This window comes from Mangifera indica, chromosome 8 (genome assembly GCF_011075055.1).
Source record: "Mangifera indica cultivar Alphonso chromosome 8, CATAS_Mindica_2.1, whole genome shotgun sequence".
Classification (NCBI taxonomy): Eukaryota; Viridiplantae; Streptophyta; class Magnoliopsida; order Sapindales; family Anacardiaceae; genus Mangifera; species Mangifera indica.
Genome location: NC_058144.1, coordinates 3,733,180 through 3,749,320, shown reverse-complemented (window position 1 = coordinate 3,749,320; position 16,141 = coordinate 3,733,180). Strand labels below are relative to the sequence as shown.

Genomic DNA, 16,141 nt, shown 5'->3' with positions numbered 1-16,141 from the left:
AAGTTTAGGGGGGCAAAAAGAGATAAAATTTTCAGGTGTTAGGGTTCTGTTAAATTTAACCGGTCATGGGTGGGTGTTTGGTGTTTCCATAGTTAAATGAGAGATATTTGAGAAAACATCAAACCTTGGGTGGGAAATAGTCATTTGGCCTTAATAAAATCTAAATGATTATTTTTATTAAAAAACGATACACAGATGATGTGTTATTATGTGATTGAATATTATTTTATTATTAATATAATTAAATACTTAAATTTAAATACACAATTTTATTGTTAAATTATTCTTTTTATAAAACTAAAATATTAAAATTATCATATTAAAAAAACAAATATAAATATAAAATTTTAGTGTTATTTTCTTTTCGATTTATTTTAATTTGTTAAGTTTTTTGTTAGTTGTTTTCCTATTAAAAAAAAAATTGATAACCAAATCAACTTCGTAAAAGGGAAAGAAACCAAAGGGTATTTTAGTTATTTTCTGTTAAAGTAAAAAACAAATAAAATAACATTAGATATTTGTTAATTGAATAATTTGTAACCTCTGTTGTATCATTTAAAAATGAAAGGTGTAGAATCTTTGTCGCTTAGTTGATAATATGGCCAAAGAAAAATATTAATGACGTGGAAGTAGAAAAATATTATAAAACTAAAAATGAGACCGTCCATGTCCATATATCAACGGTCATTTCATTTGATAAACGATTGCATACTTGGAATCCAATATTGAATAGTTAAAAGTGGTTTTCATAATTTTATATATATATATATATTAACAATGTGAGGATTTATGGAAGAATAAAATTATGTTTATTTATTTTAAATATATAAATAAATATATATTTAATATATATATATATGATTATGTGATTGAGTGATTTTAAATTAAAAATAAAATAATATTTATTTATCTAATAATATATAAATATATATATTTTATATTTAAAATAAATATACATAATATAACTCTTTATTGGATAATTCATTGCAGAAAATAATAGCTGTTGGAGGAGAATCCTACTTTCAACTTGGATGGACAGAAAACTCTCTCCCCTTGTCTCCCTCACTCCCTCTGGACAACCAGACAGATTCTATTATAGTTGCTAAAATTAATATTTAAATTATGTTATTGGCGTATCTCCTTGTTTGTTTGTAGTGACAGGGATTAGGGAGTAGTGCACTGCTTGTATTGTGAAGGACCAAAAGCCCCCGTTCTATTAACTCTTACATCTTGGCATTTTCACACCAATCTATGAAATTTTGTTTCACAGTTTTGTTTATTTGGAATATTTATATTATATAGGTGACAGAAATGATAAGTCTCTGCTTTTCGGATTTTCACTTGGACGAGCTTGCGTGTGATTGAAGACCCATCATTAGTATAACTCGGGCAAACCAAAATTATAACATTCAGCACCCACACTATACTTGGACTTTAAGGTCACTTCTTATATAATTGTTAAAAGATACACCCAACTTATCAGAAAAAGCAACTAAATCATGAAGGGTCTCGACATATGGAAGATAGCAGGATTAGGTGGTGAGGCACATGGTGAATAGGCTCAAACGGTCAATCTGCAAGTCTTTTTAACAACTCAGTGCTTGTGTTGTGCTTGTCTGGGTTGGTTGGGAAATGGGAAAATTCAACTTGCCCTCTGCATCCCATCACCAACTCTCTATAGATCAAATCATCTGTCTATATTTTACAAAGTCTAACTAAGAGACGACACTTGTCCAGCTTGGCTATGCCCAAATGAAGTTTTCTGATCTGGGTTCTAAATAATAGTTAAAAACACTCTCGAAGTTCACTTTCAAAGAGTCTTGAGTTTGTTTTAGCATTTTGTTGGGAAATATTATAATAAAATCCCTATTTGAGGGTGGTTCTAGTCAACTCATATTCTTCTTCTTGTTGCTATAGGAAGGCATATATTTGTCCTATTTTCAATGTTAAGCTTCTTTGCTTTAAGAATAATTTCATTTTTATAAGTGTAGTGTAGGCCCACGAATGCATGATTATGCAGTGCCAACTCCATGCATGTTGATTATTTGTGTAATATATATTTGCACTATAACATCTTTCTTCAAGCCCTTAAGTAGGGGCCCTCATTGTTTATGTTCCCTAACTCTCAAGCAATACACCTTGATTATAAACCCTGATTAGACAGATAAATTTAGATTTAGTGATCAACCTCATAATTATTAAACCAGATAAATTAATAAATTGATGTTAATGTGTCATCAAAAAAATATTTAATAGACTTTGGTTATAGCATGAAATAAGAGTCTTTGAAGACAACCATGTTGGTTTTAAAACTTGACTATTAATTGTTTGGTTTTGCTTTCGCAACTATCAATTAGTAAGTTATCTGTATGGTGAGAGAGAGAGGGAAGCAGATGGGCACCATAATAAAGAGTTGGACATATAACTTTGCTTTATATTTATATTATGAGAAAGAATAAGCTGACCATTGAACTCTTAGAAATTAAAGCCCTGATCTTTACAGCACTTGATTAGGCCCCACTCGCATCAACTTTTGATACGAGAACGAAGAAGCTTTAATAAATATGACGGCAAATATTTCACAATGAGCCGAATGATGAATACGATTGCCAATTTGGCATGGTAGTGTGCTGTGCACTGCAATTTTAGGGTTTCACCAGGACTAAATAATTTGATGGCTTCCAGAAGAAATTATTCTGATTGTCAAATTCTTTTGGACAAACAAGAAAATTTCTGACCCCTTTTCTTTTGTTGGGCTTTTCTCTTACAGCTGAACTATGGTGCCAGTTCCTGAGTACAGCAACTTGGGCTCCATTCAGCTATTAAAACTAAGGCCTTCTAAACCTTCAAATGATCATAAGATCAAATTATTATGTAGAAGAAATTGCATTTGTTACTTACCTTAGTTACCTTTTTATATGTAACAACTGATTGATGAGATGGATGTTCGGTAAAATTAACTGTATATATTTTTTATATATAGTTGATATGTTATTATGTAATTGAATAATTTTAAATTAAAAATAAAATAATATTCAATTATATGATAATATATCATCTGTATAATATATATATATATATATATATATATATATATATATATAATATTGTTCGATAGATGTTTCAAATCTCTTACTAGGGGTGGATAGTCCATCCATTTGTAGTTCGATTCGTAAATCTAATTCCAACATTATTAGGATCAAACTATTATTAGTATTTCACGTCCATCTATTCATAAGTTTTGAAAAGAAAAAAAACTTTACATAATAGACCTAAACATTTTAAAACGACTTTTAGTTATTAAAAATATTTGAAAACTTACAAATAAATCTATGACAATGTTTTAAAACCTTAAGGTTGCCGCTACTTATTTACCACCACCATGATCTCATTGTTGTCACCCTCTAATGTTTAAAATAGGATAAGAAAACTTTTTTTAGATTGAATACTGAATATTATTTTAGGATGTCAATGCAATTTTTAAAACTTTCAAGGGGTAAATGGACATTTTACCTTTTTTAAAAGAAAATCACCATATATTTTGAAACTTTATCCAGGGTTTAATTTAGACCTCATTAGTTTGTAATATGATATTTACAACCCTAATTTGTCATATTTATAAAAACTATATAGTTTTCCCCCATACATACTATTGTACATCAATGACACCTTATCTAGTTTTTGTTAATTTAGTGTTATATAATTTGAATTTGGGGTGGAAAGGTGTTTTTAGCCTAAACATTAGGTGTGACATGTAATTTACTCTATATAAAACCATTTTTTGTCACTTGAAGTGGTGATTTTGATTAATTGCCCTAATTTGTTGTTAAAAATTATAATATATTCTGATTAGACCAAAAGACTTAATCCCACCTAAGGTTTAGTATAAACTCAAACTTATTGTTGTTAATTTTCAAAATTTTAAATATTTATTCATCTGCTAAATTTTGTTGATATGTTAGAGATAAAATTATCATTTAAAAAATTGTATTTAATCTCATATTTTAGGATCACCTTTTGGGAAAAGAATTATTTCTCATCCAAATTTTAGTCTAATTTTAAAATCACACTCATAGTAGATAAAAAACTCAAATATCTACTCATAGGTTAATTGTCATCCAAATTTTCAGTTAAAGACAGGGGTAAAATAGTCATTTTACTTATAAACCTAAAACTTTAAAATTTCTATCATTTCCCCCTAGGTTTTAAAAACTAGCACTTCAACCCATTCTCAAAGTTTAAAAAGTTTAGATTTCACCCCTAGGGTTTGCTTCATTCTCCAGCTACCATCATTTCGACCAACGACTGATGTTTTTCACTCATCTTCCATCTCCGACTACGAAGGACGAAGGACGATAAAGGGTTGTCTTTTGTAGTTGGAGATGAAAGATGGGTGGAAAGCACAGGTTGTCGATTGGAATGATGGTGGTCGAAGGAGAAAGCAAACTCTAGAGGTGAAATCTAAACTTTTCCAACTTTAAGAATGAGTTGAAGTGTTAGTTTTTAAAACCTAGGGGGATGATAAAAATTTTAAAGTTTTAGGGGGCGTTTGATTTGGGTAATGTTTGATTACTAAAATAGAAAAATTACCTTGAAGATAGATTACTTAGAAGATTACTGGGTATAAATGATTACTATGTTTGATAAAATTTGATAGATATAAATAATTATTGTGTTTGGTAAAGGTAATAAAAGAGTACTAATAAAATATTTTACTTAAATGCCCTTAAATATAATTATTTAAAAATATTTTTTATATTATTTGTCATATTAATTAAAAATAATTTTATTTTTATCTTAAAAAATTAATAAATAATAATTTTTCTATAATAAACTCAAGATTACCCCAGTAATTTTTAAATACCTAAGGTGAAGGTGGTAATCAGATTACCACTTATATTACCTGCCACGTCAGCATTGATAATAGAAGATTACTGTAATATTTTATTACTGACAAACCAAACAAGGGAATAAAAGATAAATTACCAATGTAATCTTAAAAACCTTTAACCAAACGCACCTTTAAGGTTTATAAGTAAAATGACTATTTTACTCTTATCCTTAACTGAAATTTTGGATGGTTGTTAGCCTATAGATGGATATTTGAGTTTTGAGTTTTTCATTTACTGTGAGTGTGATTTTGAATTTCAACTAAAACTTGGGTGGGAAATTGTCATTTTCCCTCACCTTTAATTTTTAAAATTTTTATCTATGCCTTCTACCTTCATATTTTTTAAATTTAAAATTGACTTACAAACAACCCCCCCCCCCCCCCCCCCCCCCCCCAAAAGTCTAAGATTGCAAGCTCTCATATTTTTTCGATAAACAATCACCTCTAGCTTTTAAAAAAAAATTTAGTTTCACCCCTTCTCTTCCTTGGTTTCCAATTCTCTTTTCCAGTGACCATTCGCCATTTTCGACCATCAACTTCTCTTTCTCGACTTCTCTCTCCCTCCTTATCGCTCTCTGACAATCTTCGTCGTCAACGACGATAACCAAAAAGTGAAGAAAGAGTGATTGGGAGGGAGAGGGAATGCGGGAAGGAGAGCGCTGACAACAAGACGATGAGCGATCGCTGAAGAGAAAGAGAGTTTAAATTGAGGGAGAGAAAATGGTGAAAATAAAATTTTTTAAAATGATGGGGATAACTATATATAAAAAAAAGACGAGAATTTATAACCTTAGATTTAAAGAGAAAAAAACAGTTGTTTAATTTAGAAAATATAAGGTTAGGAGACATAAATAAAAATTTTAAAACTTAAAATTGATTTTAAAATATAAATTTAAATAGAATTTCTCAATAACAATTTTATTTTTAATAATTATAATAAAATATAATAAATTTTTAAAAATTAATAAATATTAGATTAAGTTTACACTAATCCTCTGGTGCCAAAGTCTTTTGGGCTTCTTATTACTCTCAATAGGTATTGACAGGCTTGTGGACCAGATTTGCATTGCACTCTCTGAGTCTGTTTCTCCGATGTTCATCACATCAATCACCGCACAATGAAGCGCGTCTGGAAACTATCGGACGTAGTCCAAGCTGAGCTGCAATGTCTCCACAGGCGCTCTCACTCTTCTAAACCCCCCAAAAGCCTGCCGCCACTTTCCCTATTCACCTTTACAAAGTCCACTAATTATAGATTTACCCGCGGCTGCTGTTCTTCCTCCCGCGCCAACACCTTCCAAACTGTCATCGGTTTGTTCTCCGACAAGCTCGCATATCGGGACGCCAGCGCTAGAGAGGATTTGGCCAAAAATGTCTCGTCTTTGACCATTGAGTTGCTGCAATACGTCGCGGATTTGGAAAAGGTTTGTCGGGTTTTGGACGAGAAAGGTTTGCCTTTGTTTCAGAATCATAACGATGGATCTGCTTTTGTTGAGCTGCTCAAGCAGTTGGGTTCTTGGCCTGACATAGCACTAGAGGTATTTTATTTTAAATAACGTGCGAATTAATTTGTCAATTGGATTTTCGTGTTTTATCTTATTTAATTCTAGAAATTTGCTTAAAATTTGAGGTCTTGATAAACCATAACGTTTCAATTTTTATTATTTCAATGGGGATAATACTATATGAACATAATGGATGGAGTTGATCTCTATGTTCTTTCATGTATTCTACATGTTCCAGAACTAGAACTGTGTGTTTATGGATCTAATTGTTTATATTCAGGTTGTTTGCTGGAGGAGAAAGCAGTCTGAGTGTGGCACTCCTATGACTCAAGAAGAGTATGCAAAGTGTATCACATTTGCTGGCAGGATTAAGAATGTAGATCTTGCAGTTGAGCTGTTTACTGAGGCAGCTAACAAGAGGGTTAAGACAACCTCTACTTACAATGCTCTAATGGGTGCTTATATGTACAATGGTCTCTGTGATAAATGCCAGTCTTTATTCCGGGACTTGAAAAAGGAACCAAATATCCGTCCTTCAATTGTAACATACAACATTCTTATATCGGTCTTTGGTCGTTTGGTGCTGGTCGATCACATGGAGGCAGCATTTCAAGGCACAAAGGACTTAAATCTCTCACCAAATGTAAGCACATATAATAATTTAATTGCTGGATACCTGACTGCTTGGATGTGGGATAGTATGGAAAAGACTTTTCAGATGATGAATGCACAAGGAGTAAAGCCAGATATTAACACTCACTTGCTAATGCTTCGAGGTTATGCTCATGCAGGGAACATAGATCGGATGGAGGAGTTATATGGATTGATAAAACATCATGCTGATGATAATAAAATCCCACTCATCAGAGCCATGATATGTGCATATTGTAAAATTTCTATCACTGATAGAATTGAAAAGATTGAGGCTCTATTAAGGCTTATTCCAGAGAAGGGGTATCGACCTTGGTTGAATGTGCTACTGATTAGGGTTTATGCTCAGGAGGATTGTTTACTGAAGATGGAAAATTCAATAAATGAGGCATTTGAGCGTAGAACCTCTATAACAAGTGTCAAAATTATGCGGACCATTATTGCAAGTTATTTCCGGTGCAATGCTGTGGACAAACTTGCAAACTTCATAAAGCGTGCTGAATGTGCTGGGTGGATAATCTTCCGGTCTTTATATCACTCCAAAATGATTTTGTATGGATTGCAAAACCGCTTAGAAGAAATGGAGAATGCCGTTAATGAAATGGAGAGTTTCAACATTAAACGCACTAAAAAGACATTTTGGATATTGTACAAGGCCTATTCAAGATGTGGTCAGAGACAAAAGGCCGAGCAAGTAATAGGACTGATGTGCAAGTATGGATATGAGGTTCCTTTGGATGTATTGCCCATTATAATGTTCTGATTCATGTAGCAGCACCCTTTGCATTGCAAGTTGCAGATAGCATTCAATTGTCATTTTGAATGATTCAACAAATCTTAAGATGGGATTGAGGTTGCAAACAGTTTATAGGTACTCATCTTTTCTCTTGTTTGGCTTGTTATTTAAGTACTTCTTGCTAATATGAAGCCGCTGGTACGTAAACTCCCTGATATTGCTCAAGAGTGTATCATATCAGTAATGATCTAAAGTCACAAGTAGTGTAGAGCACAGAGTTCAACACTGATGGAAATATTTTTTTGAAGATATTGGTTGTCTGGCATCAGTTATCAGTCAGTAGATTGTGTGTCTAGACTACTTGTGTTTGGATACCATTCATCTCATTCATGCATATGGGGGTAAAACTGTCTATTGAGACTGTGAGTTTTTTGAAAGAGTTTGATTTTGTAAAACTGGGATTTTTAGATTTTAGATATTTATTAAAGGGATTCAAGGCTTTATATATTGGAAATCTTTTTGATGGTGAAGACTTGAAGAATTGTGAAGCAACTATTTGCTGCCAATATTCCATTAAATGACAACATAAATAGTAATTATTAAATTCTAAGACAAATAATTTTCAGAAAAGCATTCAATAGGAGATGCGAAAACACTAGATAATCATGCCTTTTCAATAATAAGCCACATAACTGGATATTGCATTATTTGTTTTAGTCATAAATAGACTTGATTCATATTTTAATATGATTGCTGAGTCCTAAAACCAATAGAATTAGGTATAACTGACTAGAGTTAACATAAAAACCCTATTTGCCTTGCAATAGCATCCACCAGTTAGACATTCTTGTGGTACTAATTTGTCAAGTGTCTAAAACATATTAATTTATGACAAATCAGCCAAATTAGGCTACCATTAATAAGAGTCATGAAATATTAATCCTCTTGGAGTGAAGAAGAAGATAGTAATTGTGAAAAAGTAGAACGAATACAGCTAGTTTGTAATTTCTGAGGGGAATGCTTTTCTTGTTACAGTTCTGTTGGTTGCATAGGTGATGGATTAACCATTGATATTTTTGCAGAAAGTTACAGACATTGTTGAATGGACCAAGACAAACTGTAAGCTGAATATTTAGAGAAAGTGGAATTTGATTTGGTACATTGCTTGATGATTTGCTTTTCTGTGGCAAAGGCAAGCTCAAGTTCTGTCTTTTGACTATATTGACTTGACTTCATTTTTTGAGAAAGTTAGAGCAGAGAATAGCTACAATTTTTGCCTATATTTAGGAAGTAATAAAAAGTCTGGGATTCAACTTTACTGGAGCTATGTAATCTCTTGTCATCTGTGTGCAACCAAAGCTTACTCAAAGGGCTGAAGTGACCCTTAAAGGGTTTTCTGATGATAACCCCCCCTCAATTATTGAAGGCTTATCTGAACTTTGAGGTGTAAAATATTACATATAGGTAGTTGGAACTAATTTTTGTGACTCAATTTCAACAATTTGCTTCCAATGAAGATAGGCTTATCTGAGTTGTGTTCTGGTTTAAGCCTGCGGAGGAATAATTTATTACTGATATGTTGTTATTGATGTTTAGAAGTAATTGTAATTTTGCTGTGGTTGCGGAGGGGAAAAGGATACATTATTTTTTTCTGAATTATGTCTCATTGGTGTCACTTGAAAAATGATTCATTTGATTTAGTTAATTCAGGGCTGTGTACAATGCTTGAGTGATTTTGCAGTCATTAACATTGATTTGTAAAAAATGACTATTTTTCATTATTATGATTCACTTATTTTATTGTTATTATGAATATATAGTAATATATATTCGTCCAGCTTATTTTTTCTTTTTTCCCCGTACATTTAGGAGTATAAAACATAAACCCGAATGTATATATATTATATTTTTGAGCAATATATATCATTATGTGATTGGATGTTATTTTATTTATAATTTAAAATTATTTAATCATATGATAATATATCATTTGGGTATTTAATTAGGTTTTCAAAATTTGGTATGCATAGTTTTATTATATTTTTACTAGTTTTATTGTATAACATAACTAGACCTAAAGTGCCATTGGCGTTATTGTTTTGTTTTGGAGAAGGCAATAAAAAGCCTGATTTGAGGGAATTTTTGTTGGGAAGCTTTGAATCATACTAGTTATTGACTTCCTGTTATTCCAGTCCACTGCTTCCTAAGCGACATCTATCAAAACACAACTTATAAATCACTATAATTTTGTCGGAAGAAGCAGAATAAACTATATATTATTTCAGGTAGTACGATGGATTGGAGACAATGGAAATATTAAAAAATTTTACATGTTTTTTATTTTTTTGAATAAATTCATTAATTCGTTAATTCCTGCAGTCGCATGCTTGAGTTTTTGCTATGTTTACTGTATGAATGAACATGGGAAAAGATGAGCCGTGAACAAAGCCATTAATAGTGGTCTGGTCGGTGCTCTGAAGAATCTGGTCTTGTCTGTGTTGTTGGCTTGTCAGTCCCCCATCCCCACCTCATCCACTTGATTCCTGCCTTAAACTATTATTGTTTTGACCAAACACTTTAATTCAAAGGGGAAAAAAAAAAAAACAAACTTGTTTGTTTAGTTTAAGCTTTGTCTTTGATTATGGTTGCACTCGAGGCTTTCTGTTGTTTATTTTTTTTCTTAATTTTATTACAAAACCTGCATGTTTCAGTCAATTAAATTGTAAAATATATATTCTGATAACTATTATTTTTTCTTTTCTTCCATAATTGAGCATTTCGGATTCTCTTGTTCTTCACATGTCCATATTTTGTATTTTCTCTTGTGATTTTCATGGCTCTAATTCATTGACTTGCTCAATGTCATCTCTTCCTTCCTTGTTCGTATTTCTCACGATATATTAATGTTCAACATTTTAGTCCCTTGGAGAATTTTTAAAATTGCCTTGAAAGCAGTGTTTCAGGGTAATTTTAGATTTACCTCTGACTGTGGGTTAATGGCTCAATCAAACGACAAAAAAATTACTAATTTAATACTTGACAATGGCAGAAGGTTGTCGTATTAAACAACACATAATAGAAAACGCAAAACAGGTAATTAATTAATTTGATTAAAAATAAACAAGACTGGAGGATCATATGAAAACTAAATACAAAGCATCTCATTCAAACCCAAAAAACAAAGACTTACAAAGTCAATTAAAGACAGGGTTCCATGTCTTTGTCAAAGCCTAGCTGTTTCTACCACACTGTGGGCAATAAACACTTGAATAAAATACAAGCAACACCACCTTTATATAAATAAAAAAAAATATTAAAATTTGTTTGGAAGTGGTCCTAATGGGTTTCTATAATACTTCCAAAAATCCCAACCACTAAGCATTGTAGATGAATGGAATTGGGTTTCCCATCTTCAATTCCAGCTTTTGGTATTATCCCTAACTCCAAACAACCATGACATGACTTGAATTAATCAAAACGACGTCGAAATCCATGATTTAGACTTGTACCCAATCATCATTTTCCCATGTCCTTTGGTTTTACCTTTGAGTGGGACACATTACAATGCTCCACATGCCCCACGCCGCTTCTTCCATTCATTCTCTTTTCTCCATTTTCTACTTAATTTTACTGGGTCATTTGGCTTTGGCTTTATGAAGCAAAAATTTGCTCTGTATTGCCTTGAAGACATAATGCCACCAGTACCACCTATTAGTTTAAAAATTTTAACAATTCAGAAGCAAAAATAATGGCAACATTCTGTGGATTCCTCAAGATGCATCATCTTCAACACTTAACTAGGCTAGGCTACAAAGGGAAGGACAACAGAACACAAAAACAGTTGCCCTGCTAGAAAAGTCACTCAAGAAGTGAGACAATTGATACTACAGACAAAATTCTTTATATATTTCTGTAAAACAAGTATAACATACAAATCCATAACAAGATGGATATATGATTTTCCAGTTCATGTTTTGATATTAGTGCTTACAATTACAAGCAATGCTATAACCAATCGATTAACAACCAAATAGTACCCCACACTTTCTGTGCTGGAAGTTAAGAAGGGTAAACTATATTCTGATCCACTGAAACTGGTAGTTCCTGGATGGAGTTCCTTTCCTAATGGCAGACCATAAGCTCTCTTCTCCACAAGAAGAAAACCCAGTTGCCAAAGATGCAGAACTCTTATGCCACCGCTACAAATGGTAACACAGTATGAAGTAATACACAATCTTATAACTACACACCATCACTGCGAAAGGATAAAAAAACCCGAGTGAAATGTCCAACTTCTGTTATGTAAGGTTGCCTGTAGTTAAGGTTAACGAGAGTATTAACAGTTAGGATTCACAAACTTCTTTATCTCCTCCATGAGGCAATAAAAGTGATCATTATTTGGCAAGAAGTAGAACCCAATTGTGGCCTCTTCAAGGAAAAGGAGTTTCACATCGTGACCAGCTTTCTTCAACCCTTCAACATATGCCAATTGCCAGTCCTGAACAAGATCCAAACCAGCCACAACTACAAGGCTTTTTGGAAACTTAAGACCTTGAAGGCTTTGGCCTCGAGGGCCAAATGGGTTACATGCCGGATGATCCCGATCTTCTCCCTCAGGAAGAAAAGCCCTCCAATACCAATTCCGATCTTGTATTGTAACAAAGTATTTGCCATCCAATCTATTCTCTGATTCAGTTCTCTTTTCTCCACTAAACATTGGGTGAAGTAGAATGTTCCCCAGTACTTCAATCTTGGGTTCAGCTTCGGCTGCTCTAACTGCTACATGGTGAGCTATATTACCGCCCGAGCTATCTCCAGCCAAATAGACATAAACTTTAGAATCTTTTCCACTTCGAAGCCAGGTTCTTGATGTAACCCACTTAAGAGCAGTCCAACCATCATCATATGCACACGGATATCTGTACTCCGGTGATCTACGATAATTTACCGAGACCACTACAGCCTTGCAAATGTTAACAAGGCGGCGGCAGAAAGTGTCATAAATGGCACTATTGGCAGAAGAATGTGTAAAACTTCCACCATGGAAGAAAACAATAACAGGCACAATCTCGGTGGTGCTCAAGGGCTTTTCTAACTCCTCAATGCCCCACTGAGCTTCATTTTTTGGGGCAGGCTGATAAACTCTATTAAGCAGACCAGTAGTTCGATCCACATGATCAAAAGAGTAAACCCCATCCACAGGAATGATGTTGGCTGCTACTTTACGGTCAAGAAACTCCGCTAAATCCCGGTTAAACGTTCCATCAGGTCGTCTAAGGAGATTGTAAGCTAGTTTGAAATTGGAAATGAGAACCCATGTATTAAGCGGAACAACCCTCTAGAAAAGAAGATGAAAAGAGAGATGGAGTTAGAAGTTTGAAATCTATTTTAGAAAGCTTCAGCATCTACATAAATATTAAGAACAAGATAGACCGCATACATGAAATCTCATGAAAGATAATGAAAATATATAATCTAAGAAAGAAGGCTAACTGAACCCAAAGAACAAGAAGAAAATTGTAGGATAAAGAATGCACAAACAGCAAATGAAAAGGGTAGAACAAGGGTGGGCCTAAATATATATCACAGTAAAGAAATATTATAACTTTTACACAAATTAATATATGGAAGTGAACTTTCTGAAGCAATAAACTCAAATCTAAATGAGCTAAAACCCAACCAAAAAAACTAATTCTAATGAATCAGTAAAACGTTAAAAATAAAATAAAACAACGAAAAGATTACTGAAATTCAAACAAATATGGTCGTGAAAACAGAGTAAATTCTTCGAATCCAACAAAAGGGTAGCATACAAATCAAATCAAACCCACAAAAACTTGAGGTTTGTATGAATCCAGATGCTCTCTCAAAACTATAAGTTTTACAAGATCAAACAAACCCGTCAAATCAAATAAACATTTTAGCTTAAAAAATGATGATGAAGAAGAACAAGGAGGGAGAGATTGATAAAAAAAGAGAAAAAATAAATACCCTAGATTCATTAAGGTTGACTTCATTACTACCAGCCATTGCTGAAAAGCAATACGCAATAAAAGCCAAGAGCTAACAGAGCCCTTGCAAGAACTCACAAATCAATGTGATCTTCAAAGAAGCACCGTCCTTATAATAATTTTACAGGGGTTTTAAGCCAAAAAAAAACATTCCCCTCTCTCTCCTTTTGTTGATTCCTCGTTGAGAGTTCTGAACAAGAAAAGACACTTGTTTTGCGATGAGATAAAAGAGAAAGACAGAAACAAGAAAAGCAGGAAGCAAGAGAGAGAAATTTATTAAGCTATCTACGTTACTTGCACAGATATAGATAGAGAAAGTACGGGCCAAATGGATAAATCAAAAGCAAGTGTGAGAGAGAGTCAAAGAACAATGAAAGAGGAACAACGTAGAAAGAAAGAAGAACGGAGACGAAAGAGACGACAAAGGAGGCGGCCGAATTAAACTGTTTATGGTGGGACCTACCCGTTTCGTTGTTTTTATATATATATATTAACCAACGTTTGCTTTTATTTTTACTATTTCACGTGCTTGTCCCTTCTGTTAATTCAATTTATTTCTATGCCTGGGTTGGTATGGCTACAGTCTGTCACTCCTGTCTTTTCACACTAAAAAACATCAACTTATTTTTAGGCCAAATAACTCTTTCGCACCCAGGTTTGATGCAAATTTCTTTCATCAACTAACTATTAAAAATTTAAATATCTATCTATTCATTAAATTTTTTATTATTATTATTATTAAGATATTTATTTTTATTTTCTAACTTTAATTTTTTAAATTTAAAAACTGACTTTCTCCCTTCAAGTTTAGGATTTTAAACCTTCATCTTATTTTTCTATTCAATCACCTTCTAAATATTTTAAAAATTTCGGTTACACCTTGATCTTCCTTTTTCCTTTTCTCTGAAAATGATTTGTGGCCACCGACTGTCAGTTTCTCTCTCTTCACACTCTGATTATCTTTATTAAACACAAAATCTTGTTGGATGAGTTTTTGTTAGATAAAAATTATTTATTTTCGTTTGAGATAAAAACGATTTTGTCTTTATCTTCAATGAAGACCACCAAAGAGGGAAAGGAGATGGACGACAAGAGGGAGAGAGCCAATGGACAGTCGTTGAAGATCAAATCTAAAAATTAAGAGAGAGAATTAAAATTTTAAAAAAATTAGAGGGGCAATGTAATTAAAAAAAGATGAGGGTTTAAAAAGATTTTAGGGAGAAACCCAGTTTTTAAACCCAAAAATATAATATTAAGGGATAAAATAAATATTTTAAAATATTAAAATAATTTAAAATATAAATTTAAATAAAATTTTTAATTAATAATTTTATTCTTAATAATAATAATAAATTTTAATAAATAAATGAAAATATAAATTTTGAATTGTCAGCGAAATGGAAAATTGAGGTTCCATCCAACCTTACCGAGAAATAATAGTCTTTTAACCTTATTTTTAACTTGTTTTTTATATTAATCATAAATACCACATATTTTTAATTTGTTTTATATTTTAATCATATATACGATTTATTTTTTAATTTCTTCCCATTTACCTTTTATTATCTTGTATATCAACGTTTAAAAATAAAAATGAAAATAAAAAGTTGACTTGAACTCAATAAAATATTATATATTAATATTAAGAATAGTGGAAGTAGCCAAAGGCTGGTTCTGGCAATAGCCATTGTAACCGGAAATTTGCCTCTAATAACAAATAAAAAGAAGCAGACAGTTTTCCTGCGTGCGGCCGACGCCAGGGCACGTGGCGACAAAGGGCTCCGACTCGACTCTTTTTCCAAATCCATTCACCGAATTTCCGAAAATACCCTCATTCACCACGAAACCACCAAGCTGCCACTGACGAAGACATGTGTTTTGTCGGCTAGTGGAAAGCGCGTGACGGCATGTTTTTTGTCAGAGCCTGGAGAGCAGGAGAAGAAAGAAGAAAGAAGAAAGAGAGACTTCAGCTTCCATTTTTTCCACTGGGCTCCACCTATGGTGGGCTTTTGATTTTGTCGTATATTGTGGCTCGTGTTTATCTAATTAATGGCGAATATGGACACGCGTCTCTCTCAGAGTGCGCACGTTATGTAATGGGTCCTACATCCCCACAAGTCTTATTCTCAAAACAAATTGATCCGATGAACAACGCCCTTTAGTGTGACCCTCTTTGTGGCCCCCACTCTTGGCTCTGCTCGCACTCTGCAATCGAAACGTGCTTTATTCAACAAGCTTTAGGGAGTGAGTGATAGATTTTTCCTTTGACACATCGTGTAGGGCTAATGGTGGATCCTCCGCCGTTGATCTGTCTGATTAAAAAAAGGTGAGAATACAATACAAACAA

The 16,141-nt window shown here is 32.9% G+C and overlaps 2 protein-coding genes across 3 annotated transcripts; one reads left to right on the top strand and one right to left on the bottom strand.

Moving 5' to 3' along the window:
- The first annotated feature begins 5,901 nt into the window (after positions 1–5,901).
- LOC123224314 (pentatricopeptide repeat-containing protein At2g30780) lies at positions 5,902–9,516 on the top strand. 2 transcript variants are annotated; one of them, XR_006503932.1, is made up of 3 exons: positions 5,902–6,429; positions 6,677–7,918; positions 8,866–9,516. XR_006503932.1 is itself a non-coding variant. In XM_044647946.1 (2 exons), exons 1-2 carry the CDS (start codon positions 6,010–6,012, stop codon positions 7,808–7,810), a joined length of 1,554 nt encoding a protein of 517 aa, XP_044503881.1. In that variant the 5' UTR covers positions 5,902–6,009; the 3' UTR covers positions 7,811–8,274. The 2 variants fall into 2 exon arrangements, 1 of the variants encoding a protein (XP_044503881.1); XM_044647946.1 differs by lacking the exon at positions 8,866–9,516 and having other exon boundaries at positions 6,677–8,274.
- A 2,149-nt stretch (positions 9,517–11,665) lies between these two features.
- Positions 11,666–14,171, bottom strand: LOC123224286 (gibberellin receptor GID1B-like). Its single transcript, XM_044647903.1, has 2 exons — positions 13,775–14,171; positions 11,666–13,121 (listed from the first exon to the last, which is right to left on the bottom strand). Exons 1-2 carry the CDS (start codon positions 13,811–13,813, stop codon positions 12,120–12,122), a joined length of 1,041 nt encoding a protein of 346 aa, XP_044503838.1. The 5' UTR covers positions 13,814–14,171; the 3' UTR covers positions 11,666–12,119.
- Positions 14,172–16,141: the final 1,970 nt, after the last annotated feature.

What these genes read in the sequence shown, in the direction of transcription:
- LOC123224314 (XM_044647946.1), top strand. Translation starts at nt 6,010, where the DNA reads ATGAAGCGCGTCTGGAAACTATCGGACGTAGTCCAAGCTGAGCTGCAA. An exon ending in GGCCTGACATAGCACTAGAG is followed by an intron (nt 6,430 to 6,676) that starts GTATTTTATTTT and finishes GTTTATATTCAG; the next exon opens with GTTGTTTGCTGGAGGAGAAA.
- LOC123224286 (XM_044647903.1), bottom strand. Translation starts at nt 13,813, where the DNA reads ATGGCTGGTAGTAATGAAGTCAACCTTAATGAATCTAGG. An exon ending in TCAACCTTAATGAATCTAGG is followed by an intron (nt 13,122 to 13,774) that starts GTATTTATTTTT and finishes CTTCTTTTCTAG; the next exon opens with AGGGTTGTTCCGCTTAATAC.